Source organism: Apostichopus japonicus, chromosome 19 (genome assembly GCF_037975245.1).
Source record: "Apostichopus japonicus isolate 1M-3 chromosome 19, ASM3797524v1, whole genome shotgun sequence".
NCBI lineage: Eukaryota > Metazoa > Echinodermata > Holothuroidea > Aspidochirotida > Stichopodidae > Apostichopus > Apostichopus japonicus.
This window is the reverse complement of record NC_092579.1, coordinates 21,934,308-21,952,756: the sequence shown is the minus strand read 5'-3', so window position 1 is coordinate 21,952,756 and position 18,449 is coordinate 21,934,308. Positions and strand designations below refer to the sequence as shown.

General features: G+C 36.1%; 2 protein-coding genes across 2 annotated transcripts in view; one reads left to right on the top strand and one right to left on the bottom strand.

Annotated features, from left to right (window-relative positions):
* The window catches only part of LOC139960596 (uncharacterized), a 34,303-nt gene that overhangs the window by 10,030 nt on the left and 5,824 nt on the right, over positions 1-18,449 (top strand). The window contains exons 2-6 of the mRNA XM_071959064.1: positions 8,485-8,623; positions 11,032-11,063; positions 12,702-12,784; positions 14,792-14,918; positions 17,403-17,482. Coding sequence (XP_071815165.1) covers positions 8,485-8,623; positions 11,032-11,063; positions 12,702-12,784; positions 14,792-14,918; positions 17,403-17,482 — 461 coding nt within the window. The remainder of the gene's footprint in view (positions 1-8,484; positions 8,624-11,031; positions 11,064-12,701; positions 12,785-14,791; positions 14,919-17,402; positions 17,483-18,449) is intronic.
* LOC139960595 (regulatory-associated protein of mTOR-like) overlaps positions 1-18,449 on the bottom strand; it is an 83,000-nt gene that overhangs the window by 64,169 nt on the left and 382 nt on the right. Inside the window, exon 2 of the mRNA XM_071959063.1 lies at positions 6,714-6,813. Within this exon, the coding sequence (XP_071815164.1) occupies positions 6,714-6,716 (3 nt within the window). The 5' untranslated portion in view covers positions 6,717-6,813. The remainder of the gene's footprint in view (positions 1-6,713; positions 6,814-18,449) is intronic.

Sequence of the window (18,449 nt, the reverse complement as noted above, 5' to 3'; positions counted from 1 at the left end):
TGAATAGAATATTTTGACGCACAATGAACTACGGAAGCTTGGAATGTACATCGCGCTCACGGATTCACCTATTATGGTGAAATACCGAAAATTGCTGTTTGGCATTAACTTATATCCTATCTCAGAGGACACTGAATGATATGAAATATACTACCGCTTCCTCGAGGAACATTGCATAATAATACCCGGTACCCTGAATGACCAAAATTTGAAAGTTGACCTCTACGAAATACAATACAGGCGTTATAGTGACAGAATTGACCAGATCGTGTGTGGGTGGGTGTGTGTGTTTGTGTGTATTTTTAATAACTTGTCGACAGACTTTATAAGCCTATTCTGCAAATTTTCCACAAAGATGATAAAGATATTGTCGCCTTGTAACGGGTCATCCACACTTGAGTTTTCCGAGCAGAAGTTTCTATATGAGGATGATACCCTCTCTTTATGGCAATAGTAGTGTTATTTTATTATATGCTTAGCCTTGACGAAGGGGGCGGGGGGGGGGGGGGGTACAGTCACGGGCTCAATGGGGGGGGGGTAAGGTGTAGAATTTTTCTCAAGGCAAAGTGCAGCCTTTCCGAAAGTAGCTGGGTGACATAATTTCTCCAGGGTCCGACCTGGCTCTCACCGCCATGCACTGATCTGCCAACTTGAACTTCACAAACAGGGGACTTATATAGAGACGTGTGAAACGTCAGATCATGCGCTGCCTTAATACAAAATCCACGCGTAGAACATCCATCATAACACATACACGCACACAAAGATACGTTATACAAACAAATTGTGACTTAATAATAATGAGACACCATTATTCTGTCCGCCCATGCAAGATAAGCAATAATAGCCTTATTTTAATTTCGTTCTATTTCGTTAACACAAACACTAGGTAACATATTTCTCAATTAATCTACAAAAAGACAGCCGGTGGTGTATAGGCTTCTACGCTATTTCGGGTAAAACGCTGACAGACCAAACGGAGAGGGTTAAAGCTGCTGCGGCAGCTGCATCCTATCTATACCGCCAAAACACGGTTGATAACATTATTTGACAGTGATTAAGGCTTCTTTACTCTGTCATCAATGAATGTCAAGGGTACAGCATGTTTCCAAAACTAATACATAATGAAAACGAAAAGACCGGTCCGTTGGCGTCGTAAACAGTCAAAAGTGTCGTGTTGTTTTCCTCATGTGTATATGGACTGAGGCTCTGCCAAGCTTAGTTGGCTCATGGTTACCCTGCCTACTTCCATAACGCCCGTTTACACTATGCTTAACTTACCCTGTTATCGTGTGCGGAGTCGTAACTTAGCACAGGGGCCAGCTACGCAGGCAACAGTCCCATACTGTATCGTTTATAACATTGGATGTATCCGTTAAAAGATGCTAGTCACGTTAAACGTGCACCTCACGGGATCTTTCGTAACTTTTACATCACATAGGCCTATGACAATTTGAAGTACTCTGGACTGCCATACGGTTTAATAAAATTCGGAAAGGGGTTCTTTTCTTTCTCAGAAAGGTTCCTCAAAGAGTTCGCACCTGTCAGTCTGTGGAGATGTAAGTTCGATAAAATCGATCGACGGGAGGTTCAAAATTCCGTTTTTTACTTACTTTCAACCCCTCAAACCAATCTTAAAGGTTCATAATTTGACTTTGTGATGCAATTCTGTTTAACTCTTGTTATTTGTCAATTTGCGAAGCAAGGAAAAAATGAATTTGAATGTTGAAGCGTCAATTATATTCATTGAGTGTTCATATACTATATACGTGAACATATTACAGAGCTATGGGAGGAAAAGATTACATCGGAAATAAAAAAAAAGGTGATCTTTTCTCTCTTCACCCTCGAAATTCGAACATCGAATACACAGACTTGGAGAGATACCCATCATATGATACCTCTTAGGATACCTCATGTCATTCCCATCATAGGATATCTCATAGGATAGCTTATATGATACCTTATATGATACCTCACATATGATACCTCACATAATGATACCCACACTAGGATACTTCATATGATAGATTATATGATACCTCACATAATACCCACACTAGCATACCTCACATGATACCCACAAAAGGATACCCAATAGGATATCTCATATGGTACCCACAATGATACCCACCATAGGGTACCTCATAAGGATACCTCATAGTGTGGACCCATCATAGCACATAAAAAGTGTCATATCACGCATGTTTATCTAAGGTACTATATCTAATAGCTAAAGGAGGAGACAACTTAACATACTAATCAGTCGCGATCCTGATTCTTTGGCAAACTCTCAACCCACTAGCCCCCTCCCCCCCAGTCCCCTCCAGCCATGTGACCGAAACCGTAAATAAATAGAATATTACCTACTTTTCTATTCAAGGACTTTATTTACAATAATATTAGTTGTCAGAAATACCGTTTAAGAGGACAACATATAACAACGAGGTATTTATGTGTTCAACTGTCTGTGTGAACCTCGTCTCATTGATACTGTGGCATCTCAAACTTGACAAACAAGTTGATACTATATAACTAAACATAAAGACCTATTTTTAAAGAAACTATAAAAAACTAAACAAGATTTTATCATCACTTAATTGCTTAAGTGCCCTTCCACCGTGCATTTATAGCGTAAGTTAATTCTATTTTTACTCCCGTTTAGGTCTCCATATGGAAATAAAACTGGATACCGTAATGAATAAAGTAAAGGAGCAAAACGAAACTATATAAGCAGACCTTTGGTGAATGGACAGAATATAACGTGTACACTAATTTATCAAGCAGAACAACAAGCAGTTTACTGCTTAAAGTAATCCGTGAAACATGCCGTCATCAGCCGGATGTTTATACCAGGACATTGACCTGTTATAATTATAATATGGTGGCTTATCATATATCAGGCTGTGACAAAGCGATGCAACTTTGAACCCACGCTGGTAAATTAAGTCTCTATCTAATCCATCGATCGTAATCAAACATTGCACACATGCTGTTTAAAAATTGAGCGACAGGATAATTTCATCTATGAAAGATTGAGTTGATATATGCGAAAGAATAACATTTGTTGATTAAAATGAGGAATAGATGAATTTATAAATGAGACTATGATTCAACTTATTGAATGAACAAGAAGAAGAAGAAAGACAAAAAAAAGACAAAAGAAAGAGAACAAAATTAGAATATTTTATTATGACCTATAAAAATGCTATAGCTGATAATGCCAGAAAAGAATAAATGTAGGTTGACATAATAGCCTATATACTGTAGGGTCTAAAATGTGTGGATTTTGTGGACAAAAAAATGTAGTATTTATTTTTGTCTTTACAGAAGGATATGAGCTGGGGGTGGGGTAAGTTTTGTTATGTGTCTTCACAAGATCCCTAATGTTTTCATAGAGATCAAGGTCATTTGAGGTCAATTTTTGCAAACTTGGTAAACATGAAAACTTGAAAACCAATGATTGAGAGACTGTGTACAAGAACGCTTTTGTTTCATAGAGATCAAAGGTCATTTGAGGTTCAGAGAAGGTTAACCTCGCGATACTTTGTAAAAGAAAGAAACATGTGTGCATTGAATTCTTCATATAAAACATGGCAAGGAATCATTACGCCTGTTGGGTTTTTTTCTTTCTTTTTTTTTTCGGTTTTTTTTTATACAAAGGGACTGTACTTACACTAGAAGAATTCCACCGCTTCTGCAGCTTTGGGACAATTTAAATCAACCTATTTTGCTTAATGCTGTAGACTTCATTTTTCTAATTTATCTAAATTAGCAGCATACATGAACCATGCCACATAAAGTCCGTAGGCTATAATACTTGAAACATTACTTAATGAAATCCTAGTTGTTTTTTACAGTTTTACCCTTTTTTTCAGATCCGTATGTCATGTCTTTCATTGATGTTTACACTATACTAGGTCGTTAAAGGAGGCCATCCAGCGCTAACATTGAAAAGAAATGCTGAAAATTATTGCAGCATTCGACGTTTCACTGATTTTAAACCGTGTATATGTTCTCCCACTATCTGTTCAAATATATAACTCTGTTTTATTTTATATGACTGATAAAATGCCTGGGCCGTCGACCACATACGAAGTGAAATAGATGGCGCACTATCACTTTTACCATACCGCTATAGCGTATGATCATCACTAGTGAAATGAAGGGAATGTATTTCACCCCCCCCCCCCCCCACCCCCAGATTGATGCGTTTGAGATTTAAAAAAAAATAAAACGATTGAATTCCTTTCATTTTCTAACTATTAAAAAAAAAGGTTAACGATAAAACTTTACAACAACAATGTAATATTTATAGAAACCTACGAAACGCATTCTCTTCGAAAGGGCTTTCCATGTGCGAGAAAATTGTGTATTTGCTTGCTTTTCTATCACGCAAGGGCGGCGGAAGCACTTTTATTCTGGGGGGGGGGGGCACCGACGTCGAAGGGCACTTTACAGAAATTCGATTGGACTAATGCAGCCTGATATTTAGTACCCTTTATAACTCTTATTGTATTATCTTATTTGCGTATACACATCACTCCATGAACGCCCCCCCCCCCCCCCCCTCAAGGAAACAATGCATATACTAGCACTGCAATATCCAATGTGCAAATTGGGAAACAAAGAACAAGTTTTCTTTCGAGACAAAATGAGGTGAAATCATTATAAAGTCCAAGTCCCGAAAAAGATTTGGTAATATTTTTCGGGCAAGTCGTTACAGCCCCCCAAATCAAATTGGGCTCCTATAAGCCTATGGTAGTAAACATTTAAAACTTCCCGAAATATTTCATTCGACGTGGGTTTCGCTTTGTAAACTCTTTTGTTATTTAGAAATTTTTATGTAGAAAAAGGGCACATTTTTAACCTGAGGAAAAGTGGGGGGGGCACGTGCCCCTTGTGCCCCCGGTTCCGCCGCCCTTGCTATCACGTGACGTGACCCGTTCTCAATTTCGTTTGATATCCCCTTTAAAATACAATCAAGAACATTTGGATGAGTAATTTTGGCTCAATGTTTGAAATTAGTCTTTCACCTTTTTGATTGGACCGCACAAGGAGGATACAGGAGTAATGAAGGCTATATATATATCTATGCTGGTAATCGATAACATCTATATACAAAATTATACCAGAGTAACCAACAGAAGGGAAACATAAACGGGCAGACGACAGCTTTTAATAACTATTGCATCCATATAACATGAAAAGACGACTGATTATGTATGCTGACATGCCTCCTATAATCTATAAAGACCCTGTTTTAAACAGACCCAAAGCATGAACCCTCTCGGCAAATTAATAAAATGTGGTTAGTTTTATATGATTTCTTTTCCCGACTCATCCATAGTCATCTTGAAGAAGGTGCATAAACATTCACGATAACAGGTGGATGATATTTTCGTTTTCATCGAATTTGTTTCAAATTTCCACCAACATTTGGAAAATTTTCCCTGAAAGATCGATTAAGTTGGCGCTATTTTCGGGTAAATCAATAAGATACGACATATTTACTGCGAGAAGGCAAACTGTCATCCACCAGAAATTGTTGACAACGTGGGAAGGCACATACGCGACGTAGTCAGCAGGTATATATATATATACATATATATATATATATATATATATATATATATATATATATATATATATATATATATATATATATATATATATATATATATATAGATATAGATAAGGAAGGAGTCCACGCATTTCAGAAACGGAGATTAGGGTGAGGCAGGGTGATGGGGTAGCAAGTAAGACTGCATGTATAAAACATGATTATATCAATAGCCTAAAGTTACATTCGTTTAGGGACACTGGGCAATATATTAAGGAGGATGAGGCTGGTCCACTATAAACCATCATATCCCCCCCCCCCCCCAACGGGTTACACTGTAATTTTTCAAATGTATCGATTTGCAGTAAGTAAAGATGATACTGCATTTACACTCTATAGCGATATATGCATTATTGCAACACTGAAAATTTATGCAATCGAAATAGAACATGAGGTTATGCGGGCAAGTAATTATAACTATTAATATTATTATACATTATTGTTACTATTGAGTGCCCAACACGAATGTTTCCGTGATGGTCGGAAGGGGTGATTCATGGGATATAACATGATCCGTCTGCACGCGCAAACGGAGACTCGGGTGGTTTAAAAATGATACCCCGCCCCAACCCAACACCTCCTCCGGTGCACCTTCTGTCGGTACGCATGGAATAAGTTAACTCCCTAATAATATGCTAGAGCATTCGATACGGTACCATTTCAGGCACTGCTGCACTGTAACAAGTCACTAGCAAACAAATTTAATCAATCCGTGTCACGAATAATTAAGCCTCTCAAATTTGGCCAAATAGGACATAGTGGGAGTTTTCACCTGGCCTCGTGTATACCTTGGGGATATGTTAGTGTTCACATTTCGGGGTCAAAGGTTACACACAACGCATCGTCCACATTTGCTCTCCTTCTATCGTTGGTTCTCTTTTCATCAGTATATTAATCGCACTCATTTGCTTATACTATATTCCCCGCCTTCGAAAGACATACAACTTTTCAGTATGGATTGCCTCCAATGCTCCGTAGCCTATACCAGATCGAACGGCTACAACGTTACAGTATGCATAGAATCTTCGTTATAGTTAAAAACTATGGCAAATCGATACACGTATAGCTTAGGGAATAGTGGTAACCTTACCATTGTAACTTTAAGAGCGAAACCATATATATGTATAGTCCGTCGTCCATTTACTTGCCTCTTTCTCTCAGATATGTGGTTTCGTTCGTACTTGAACCCCCTAAAAAAAGAAGAAAAAAAAAAACTGAATTTTGAAACAAATATTGTTGACGGTATATACCGGGCCTCCGGAAGCTTTTGAGTCAATCGATCAGGAAGGAGTTAGGTTCGTTTTCTGGTATCGATTAACTCCTATAAACTCGACAAAGCCACGGGATATATATATATATATATAGTTATTTACAGCGTAAAGACTTGTTTTGATCAACTGCCATGGGTGGCGGTGTGAGTGCTTAATTTGCACAAACAATTTCATTCCGATTACCGTATACTTATATAGTCGTTTTCCTGGAAAGTATAAGACTGCCTTTAAAGAAGAGGGTTTGCTATAGAATCCGGGCCTGTAAGGAGACGACGTATGTAACACAAAACAAAACAAAAGTCGAAAATGGCCGAGATGAGCCATCCCTTGACCTACTTTCAAGGGAAAACATGACAAAAATTGAAACATACCACCCCTCCTACACATTCATCCCTGTAACTATATACGGCTCTGTGCCCCACCAGATCGGCCTACGTAACTGTAATGCAATGTTCGCGTAACGAACACCACGAAGTATATGTTTCTTACTCCAGGCCCCCTCCCCACCGTCACCCACTGTATATAGATACAAATAAAGCTGGTGTTTCAAATCACAATAACAAATGTCATATAAATCACGATAAAATAATTCCACTATGTATGTGACGATACCAAACCCCTTTATGTGGACTGCGCATGCACGATGATGATTCATGATTCATTTTCGAAAATATTTCAAATTACTGAGAATATCTGCATGATTATCAAAATTCCTGTGGCAAAAGGATCGTCACATTATAATTGAGAAAATTTAATAACGCTTTTAACGAATTTTATATCGTTTGAATAGTTATGGTGATTAAGCAAAGATAATTCCTGCGGGTGGAAATTATGAATTAACAAATGCATAAAGAGCAAAATTTCATTTGAAAGGCTTACACATTTCAGGGCTCTATAGCAGGCGTTAACAGAGTGCAAACCACCAGTCTTTTATGAGGGATCGTAAAACTTTTCGGTTTTTGGTTGGTAATTTGGATCATGGCGTCATATAAACTCAAGCTAAAAAAAAAACGACCACCGAGTGCAGATCTACCATATAGACTATACATGTATACACTGGAGTCTGGTTAAACAGCAGTGAGCTTGATAAAAGTTATAAAAGCATGATGAAATAAACTTCACTGCTTTTCTGACACCTCTCACTTAGTATTAGCCACTGACTGAGGGTATTTCAAGGCCCCTGGGAAATAAAAAAGGGGACGGGTGGGATGGGTGGGATGCAATACATATAGGATGGGATTGTGAGTAATTCACTTCGTTTTTAGTACAGTTTTGACCTATATATCACGAAACACTTGGTGGAACACTGCCCTCCTTTACCCCCTCGCTCCTTACCCCCTCTGACAACCCTACCCCCACTCCCCTCTTACTTTCCCATACCGTCTGCTCTCAATTCTATTCGAAAAAAACTCTCGACCGATCTAAATTAGGAAGGATATTTATAGATGAAAGATCACATGCTGCAGTAATTTGGTCTTTATTTGACTACCTCGTTACAGTGTCCCGTATAATATGTAGATAGAGGAATAACTGGGTAAACACACGAGTATTGTGTTGTTGCATTTCTATCTTTGTTCTATTCTCATACAGGAACACAAGAATATACACCCTTGACTGAGCAGGCTGAGGAAACTGTCGAGAAAAATCTCTTCCGAGTAAAAGGACACAATTTCCGCCTGTATACTTTCAAGCAACCAACGTATTGCGCACTATGTAGGAAATTTTTATGGTAAGGTTTCTGAAGCTTCCAATATTTTAATTTCAGTTCTTCCTCAGTATATATATATATATATATATATATATATATATATATATATATATATATATATATATATATATATATATATATATATATATATATATATATATATATATGAAAATAAAACCAGGGAGTTGTTAGATATAGCTAAACAAACAAGTCTAAGTAAAACTAACTTTACTTTTTAGTGACAATTGTAACTTTTCATTGTGGATTGCTTCGACAATGTAAACAAAAGTGACTGAGCAGCCGTTCTGTTTATTTATGATGGTTAAACACCTAATTAACTTCCCGCACCAAACAATATTGTGAATATTAGAAAATCTTAAATGGGAAAATTGCAAGTCAAAACAATTTTGTTTTGGAAAAATGAAATCATACTCTGAGGAAGTAAATCATGTGTTTCAACAGTAAGTTAGCTTGCCAGTCGTTTAACCCATAAATACGTTGATTGAGTCCACATGTTTTAATTTAAAGCAAACGTTCTTATTTAAAGGAACATGTCGCATTTGGAAGAAACGATCACGGGCTTATTACTCAAACAAATTGTGCTTATCGACGGTTAGAATGACATACTACATTTTTAAATTAAACACTGCAAAGTATACATGCGTATGTAAATTGTGTAGGAAGGATTCGTCGTTGTACAAATGATGTAACAGGTAATATGGTAGGTATCGTTTTCCCCCTAAACAAATTAAAATATTACTGAAAAAATATAAGCAGGTTGTGGGATGATCCTGAAATCCCTTTGAAGAGAAATTTGTATATAGACTATCGTTTTCATCAGTGCATATTTGATATGAGCTCCTTTGTATCAAGGTAATGTATTCCTTTAAAGTATAGTTTAAATTGTTAACGACTTCTCCGACTACAAGATTAATGTGAGAACTTCTGGCAGTACAGATAAAATAAACTTCGCAAATACAGACACGATAAATTTTCATAGTTGGGTTTTTGCGCGGAACTCTCTCTGTTTATCCTGAGTTCATACGTGCGGAATGCTTAACTTTTCGCTTCTTTTTTTATTGACTTCATACATGAGTTATGGAGAAATAGCTATAACAACGTTGGCCAAATGCACATGAGATGTTTATGATATCAAAACAGAACACTGTCGAAAAGTTATGGAAATTTTGATGACATCATGTCGGTAAAACAAATACATCATGACTCATGCAAACCATATTTAAGCTCGTGCTTATAGCTGTGTGTCGGTGTGTACTGAACTTTCGGGTCAAGGGGAGGGGTGGGGTACATGGGAGGCGGGACATTTCCTACCCCGCCCTTTATAAGCACCACATACCATGCATGACTATACTCCACCAGTGCGACTAAATTAACCTTCTATACTGTATACATAAATCGCTATTGCAAAAACCCTATTGTTTTTGTTGGATGTCAACGGCCACTTGAGATCAACCGCGAGATTAAATGTCTTGATTGAAACACTGGGAACTGGTTTCGAGTCTTCGACAGGCTAAGACACGGTTTTACTTGATACTTGGTATAGTTACATTTTCACGGCCTTATAAAGTGAGAACAAAAATGCCGTCGTTTTTATTGGAGGTTACGGGGTCTCTTTGACGTTTTTGCTCCCTTCAAATTCACAGCATATTTTCTACTAATGCTTATATGCTACTGTTAATGTCGACATATACTTTAGGGTCATTTTTGCGGTAACCATGCAACAATCTTCTTGTTTTGTCCCCATAAAATTCAAATCATATACTAAATGGTATTTTTTTTTTAAAAACCCTGTGTATGCATACCTACGCCCCATAATATATATACGGTCAACCCAGAGTTCAACAAAGTGGCATTTATTTTTCCTGGAGGTTTTATTTATTATTATTATTTTTTTGAAGTTTACAACTCACCTGCCAAATCAAATCGATAAGAATTTTGACAAACAGCCCTCTGTCATTTGTCATTACGTCCGCTTGACAACAAATATTAGCTCCGCCGCGATTTGTTGAAGAACCTCTCTCTCTATATATATATAAACATACACATTATTTTTTATACACGGAAAAACCTCCACCAGCCTCGAAATAAGCCTCACACAATTACGCGTCGGTATCAAAATTAATTTCATAAGTGTACATTATAATATGCCGGTGGGACTTTGCCTCTACCGTTAGGGGAGGGTTAAACCTACGTGCAAGCGTACGGGTTTGTACTCTCCGGCAAGAAGAGCGATGAAGTGGTTATCTCGCTATACCTTCAAAACAAATACAAACGCTTAACTTTATTAGGCTCGCTTTGATTGACAATTGTACCCTAAACTAATTTAATTGTAAGTTGATGCCGAATCTGACCACCTTTTAATGAATGCTCGTCTTTCTCTCTCTCCTTTCTCTGTATCATTCATGCAGGGGCCTTGTCAAGCAGGGGCATAGCTGCAAAGGTTTGTCACCAGATATATAGACATTTCTTTCTTCTTGTCTCCTTCTTGTTTTTTCCTTCTTTTTCGTCTTTATTACCCCAAAATCCTACCGACTTGTCTTAATTTGTTTGTTTGTTGTAAACTACATGTTGTACATATTTGGAATGAAGTATAAAAAAACACATTTGACTCACGGAAAGTCGTCAAGAAATGTCAGTTTATGAAACAAATTATATAATTTGTGATGTGTACTAGCATGTTGTGTTGTTAGATTATGCCCGTAGAACAAGACATCTATCAGAAATTTAAAGACGAAAAAATAAAAGAACAAAGATCATAAGATGCTATATAAATATATGTATATATATATATATATATATATATATATATATATATATATATATATATATATATCTTTCATGCCTTCTGTTTGTTTGTGATTGATATACCAATGTGAAATCTGTTTTCTGTAAATTATATAGGATGTTATGACTCTGCACTATAGTCCAGTTAAAGAAATGCATTGCTGTATACAAGCGTATATCACTAGTTTTACTAAACTAGAGCAGTAAATATTAAAACATTCTATAGAGATTTCATCGAGTTATACCTCCATTTACAATCTTATAAGCTTTAAGCATTGAATAATATCGAATATTTACAGACCAAAGATAGGACTTATTAAAGAGATTTTATTTTGCCTACACACGGTGTATATCCTCTGGTATATATATCTAACAAGCACAACAGGTGGTTAGAGCTCGGTTTTATTCTAACGTTGTGAAATAATTCACCGTCTTTAGCAACAAAATGAATAAACAAAATGTGCAAATAGCTGATAACTATGCTATAATCTCTTCATGAGATAAGTAAAATTCGCTCCCAAAAATTTCCTTTGCAAATTTGTGTGTATATAGGCTTATATCAATATTACTGTCTACAGGAACACCTGTCGTTAAAAGTGTTATAGGCCGTATGTATCTAACGTTGATGTTTGATTTAAGAAAAGAAAAGTTAGCAGACAATGATATATATCTAACAGACATTCCACATCCGATGTGACGTTTATTTTTGTAGGACACTCCGTACATACTAATATATTGACAGACGGGCTTTTACGATGCAACTAGCAAGATGGTATTCACAGCGATATATATATATATATATATATATATATATATATATATATATATATATATATATATATATATATATATATATATATATATATATATATATATATATATACATACATATATATATATATATATATATATATATATATATATATATATATATATATATATATATATACATACATACATATATATATATATATATTTATATATATATATATCGCTGTGAATACCATATATATATATATATATATATGTATGTATATATATATATATATATATATATATATATATATATATATATATATATATATCGCTGTGAATACCATCTTGCTAGTTGCATCGTCGATCTATGGCACACTATAGAGACAGCCACTCAGTTATAAACGCACATTGTCGCTGTAATAAGTCCCGTTTGTTTTAGTAAAGTTCGCTATAATTATCGAACATCATGATTACGTATATCGTGTATAACTATATATAGTGATTTCATTTATATCTTTCTCTTACATATATTACGCAGAATGCCGAATGGCCGTCCATCGTCGTTGCTATGCAAACGTGTTTGGGAAATGCCGAACTAAGGAAGAAACGGATGATAACGAGGTATAAAATTTGTACGCAAATATGTCCCTCTTGGCGTTCCATAGTTATGAACAACGTTATTTAACAAACTGTTGACCATGGATAAGGATAGTCCGAGGGATGAATTTCATCGCTTAACAAAATTGTTGAAAATTGTCTGCATCTTTAGATCAAAACCACATCGTTTAAATAGCATTTTGTATTATGGAGACACATATGGTGAAAAATGTATGAATACACGTCAACATGGGGCAACAGTCGAGTTAGTGATCTCGTCATGCAAAATGAGATGAAAATGTCTTTGTTTATAGTTCAGAGTGGACAAATCATGTATGCACTACAGAAAATAATATATACAGACCAATATATAAACAGACGAAATTTAACTTAAAAATGCAGAGAACTTTGACAACAAAACAAACAAACCACATATATCAAGTGCACATTTTCTACCACCCAGGATACCCCTTTAAAGGTGTTCGCACAGATAAAGACGTGCATTTGCATTCGAAGCGAAACATATGAATGACGTCACACTTGGCCACCCTCTCATCAGTCATGTTGGCCAATGTACCAATCAATGCTTCCGAAAACGCGAAATTAAGTCTGTATATATAGGCTAGCTGAACTGGATAGTTTCGGAAATCGTCCATATTACACTTTATTTTCATGTTTTATCGTACATTTTAAAGGCACTCTCTCTATGAACAATTTGACGTTTTCAAACCCCTGGGTGTTCGGATAATACAGTCTTTTCGTCAATCCAATTCAGTTTTTTTGTATTATTATTATTATTATTTTATAGATACAACTTAGTGCTGTTTGAAATGTCAAAAGCTGATATGAAAACAAAATGACCCATTTGTTAAAATGCCTAGCGGGTCGTTCTGCATAAGCATAGCCATATGCACGTTTGTATTTATAGGTATGTTTACACAATAATGACTCCGTGACAACTCCTCAAGGCGGGTCTCATTTATAGATTCGAATAATAATACACCCCGGTCAAAACGATCTCTGTTGACTTTCTATAAACATATTTGCTAATTTTCGTATGCAAATGAATTGTATATAGTAAAATAAAGAACACCGATATTTTCACTTTGTTTATAATTTGCCAGTCAAATGACGATAAACTTCTTCAATGAAAATGTCAGTTGGATAACTTAAAGTAAAATATCGATAACAAAAATGAAATTCCCTTCGTATTTTGCTGTTCATTTTCATTATTACCGGCTGGGCAAAATTAAATTCTTTAGATATTGGCCAGCCCAAGATGGTAATACGTTAATGACGTACATGGTTTGTCTTAGTGATCATCACTGGTTTGAACTGTGCACAAAGCATTATCTCTGCACAAAGCGTTATCTCTAAGTTTTGTATCATTATAATATAATACGAAGGAAGCCAAGATTTCAACTGTCGAAATGCTGCCTGGTTTTGATGCACATAACCGTTTTCATTATACGACTGTCCTTTACTAATACGCTGATATATTATTGTTGAAGTATGATAGGAAGGTCAATCGGACATTCAAATAGCGCAGAATAAATATTTGAATATGCATTGGGCAATGCATATTAATTAATCATAAATTTGAATACTCCCGATTAAGCCTATTGAGATTCCAATGTTTGTCATCGTCGTGCTCACGTGACCACTGTACAACATAATGGGGCGTCTAATGTAGAGGATGGGGGTCAATTTATTTAATAAAAAATAAAAAAATTATTGTTTGACGTTCTTGTTCTTGTTCAGGTTATTTTTATTTTTAAATTAACGACGATGTTATATTACTTTATGTGCGGTAGATTCAGCACTCTTCATATTATCTTTTGCGTGGTTACAATATCATCTATATCGAAACAACATGCCCTCTAAAGTAACGGTATGCTTTTAATCATTATTATCTTTCTTTTGTCTGCAGTTGATGCGTCTGACAATCTTAATAAACCTTCATTTTATACACTTATTTATTTATAATATGATAATGATTTTGATCTGTATTTGTTTTGTTATTTGATCTAGAATCAAAACGACGATGATCCTTCCAAGCCGCATACTTTTGAAGTTTACTCCTTCAAGACGCCGACATATTGTGACCACTGCGGTTCGATGATCTATGGGTTATGTTCTCAAGGCTTGAAATGCAAAGGTATAGACTTATAACTACATTCAGTTTAGTCAATTTAACTACGTATTACAGATCAATCAATTCTGAAGTTAACAACAGATCAGCTCATCTAATCATGCATGTGTGTTCTCTTGTCATGCGTATTGACTTTGCTCATCAGTTTTAACGTAACAATTCGCCCGGAACTTACTCTCATCAACTCCGACATCTGACTTGTTAAAGTCTATGTAAGTGACGGGTGGGGACGCACGTGGATGTGGACCTTAGGTAGTGCGACCAACTCTAGCCTCTTTTACCACATCTTCCGCGAGGCGACGCCACCGTCAATGGAGGGAGTATAGGTTCACCTTGCTTCCGCCCCACGTATCTCAACGCATATGCATTATAACAAATGTTATACTGATATGATATAACACTATCCATCAAATCTTCGACACTTCAAGGGTCGCTGAAAGCCAAATGAATGGAAAAGGGGTTTCGAGGGGTATCGGGATGTTAGAGGTCGGTACCAACACCCTCACCCCTTCTACATCTCTCCTCCGCTGCCCAAAAGCAGACTTATTCGATATCTGCTGGCAAACTTTGTTGTAAAACAAAGCATAGCCGATAATGGTGGTTCACTTCGGAGGATACTCAGCAAAAACTGAATATTTGTTTTCTTCAAACAAAAGTCCGCCTTCAAACTAGCTTAGCCCCCTAATCCTATGAATAATTTTTCAGTAGTTTTCTTTCTTTTTTCCTTCAAATTCTTGAGTTTGAATAAAATGTTTCATACCGTCCTTTCAAAGATTGGCTTCGTTTTTTAACGATAACCAAAGAGAAAGGAGATCTCTTAACTCTTATACAGACGTCACGGTAGATTTTTTCTTGCTTCTTTTACATTTGCCAGTTTGCGGGTAATTTGAAACATGGGTTTTCTCTGTCACTTCTTACATTCCACGATTTAAATACACGTTAGTGAGTAACAAATCTCTCACATAACAGGGATCGTGATGTTACCGTCATGTTTATAACTTAATCTTGTCGTCAGGATCGTGAATTCAAGCCTAAGGTTATAAATGGCTTTAAAGTGTCTACAGTAGGATAACATAAGATCATCTAAATCTCATCGCCGGACAGTTTGAAGTAGTATTACTTACGAATTGCCGCCATTGGTTCCTCTGGCTTGTAGAGTTTGGATTAGAGACACTTAAGCGATCCCTCGTGCGTTGGATACGGTCAGATTTAAATATTTACATAATTTAAACGGTATCTGCTTTTATTCTGTTCATGGATTTTCTAACAAGACAAGTGGTAGGCCAATATGCACATAATATTTACGACACATTCCTGTCACGAGAACAATTGAGACAACCTATATGCAGATACCATCTTGGAAGCTATTTATATACAATGTAAGTAATAGTGACGTTGATAAAACCTGGGAATTCTGCTGTTTTCTTCTCTTTTTTCTTCATTTTTTTTTATTTGCCGTTGTTTGCAGTGATGGATTGATTGATAATTTCTAAACATGTTTATTGATGCGCACGCACAGATTGCCATTTCAGCCACACGGTCCATAATCTAGAGCGTGAAGGATGGGCTCTTAAGGGGTTTCTTTTTTCACTCTAAAAACGGTGCATAAGATCAATATGGAGTTCGTGAGCATTAACATTAATTTGATACGATAGGATACAATATCCTAACCTTGATTTCTCCTCTACTGACTTTGGTATACATGATTAAGAATATTGATATGAAATCCGTTTTGTTTCAAAGTGAAATGTTGTTCCTAAAGATGAACTCGAACTGTAGTTTAGCATGGAAACGACAACAACAACAAACACCAGCAAACAAACAAACAACAGGTTAGATTAGCCTTCTGAAACGAATCAATATTAAACAATATATTTATAATACATACTAGTATTACTTTACAAAATGCACATGTTACAAAAGACAAAGTCAAAGTTTTTGTACTGTTATTAATTAGCAAACTTTCATTGTCAAAAAAACTGAATTTTAAGTGACGAGAATTCTGAAATTTCAACAACAACAAAGTTAGCAGCTTATCTCTGTCTTCAATTTTCTGGAGGATTTATCTCCAAATTGTCCCGAGGTGTCTCCTTTTCACGACAGTTCTACACTAACTTTCCAAATAATATTAAAAAATTATAATTTTTTATTTGACACTGATAGAAAAAGTTGACGGGCAACCCTCACAATTCAGAGAGCCCCGATTTATTATGTTGATTTAGGGGCTGAGACATCCTGGACTAAGTAACATCTAGAGAGACCTCTCACAAAGGAAGAACTACATGTCTTTTTAACCACCGCTAACTTTTCTCCCCTATGTCAATCAAATTAAGTGTAGTAATATATACAATACCAATCGTCTATAAAAAAAAATCAACCGTAACAGAAGGAAACCATTTGTTTACATCAAGGATAACAATCGCATGTAAAGTATAACGGAACTCTCGAATTTTCAGATTTCACTCTTGTTTTTTTCTTCTTTGTTTTCAGAATGCAAGACCAATGTTCATCATAGATGCAAAACTAGGGCAACTCATGTCTGTGGGATCGACCAGAAAGCAGAGATACTGGTAACTACATACGTTTTATAACGTCCGTGTAATATTTTCGTCAATATTTTGTGAAGAGTTCCTAAGGGCAGTTGATCGTTTGTATTACGTAATAGCAGCAGGGAGTTGCCATTTGATGAAAGCATCGTGAAAAACTACTACGGAAGATTTGACACTAGTCCTCTCCCAAATTACACCAATCCTTTAGCAGACAACATCCGAGATAAGTTAGATGATAAAGGGTTATACTTTTTGTTAAGGTCAGTTCCCCCAATGGAACACCACAAGTAGGCGAAGTTGACAACTAGTTACAGTGGGAAATTAGTGGATCCCTTATTTAGGAAACGTCGCCTTCTGTATTACATTGAATCATCGAGTTAAATTTTGCCCTGATGAAAGGCTTGTGATTCCAACCGTCGTTCATAGTTTATATTCATCTTTGGCATCTCGCATGATTATAAGTCCCAACAGGAACTTGAAATGCTGGCTAATTCATTCGAAAGGTATACCGTACGTCGTAGCATATATCCAATACGACGGACTTACTATAAAGCAGATGTGAAATTTAGTACGTTACTGAGCCCCAGTATCCTGTTTACCTGTATAGTTAAACGCAAGACCTCCCTCTATGACATGCGGTCATCGGCGCATCAACAAAAATATTTCCCACCTGCAGTAGATATTGAGCACGCCACCTTCGCGGTACCGTTTTGGACCGTTTGTAGCATTAGAAATTGAGCAATACGTACGCCACATGTTCTACAATACGTTAAACAAACTACAGATATTTATACACAAAATCATTCATATGAAGGCGTGCCATTTTCATGAAGAGTGTTAGGTTCATTTTTTTACAGGCATTATATTTGTCTGCATATACATTGCTTATCACAATGCGACTTTTACACATTAAACACCCGTGGTTAATACTAATTATTTACATTCCATATTCAACTAAATTTACAACAAATTACTCATTTTAAGAAAA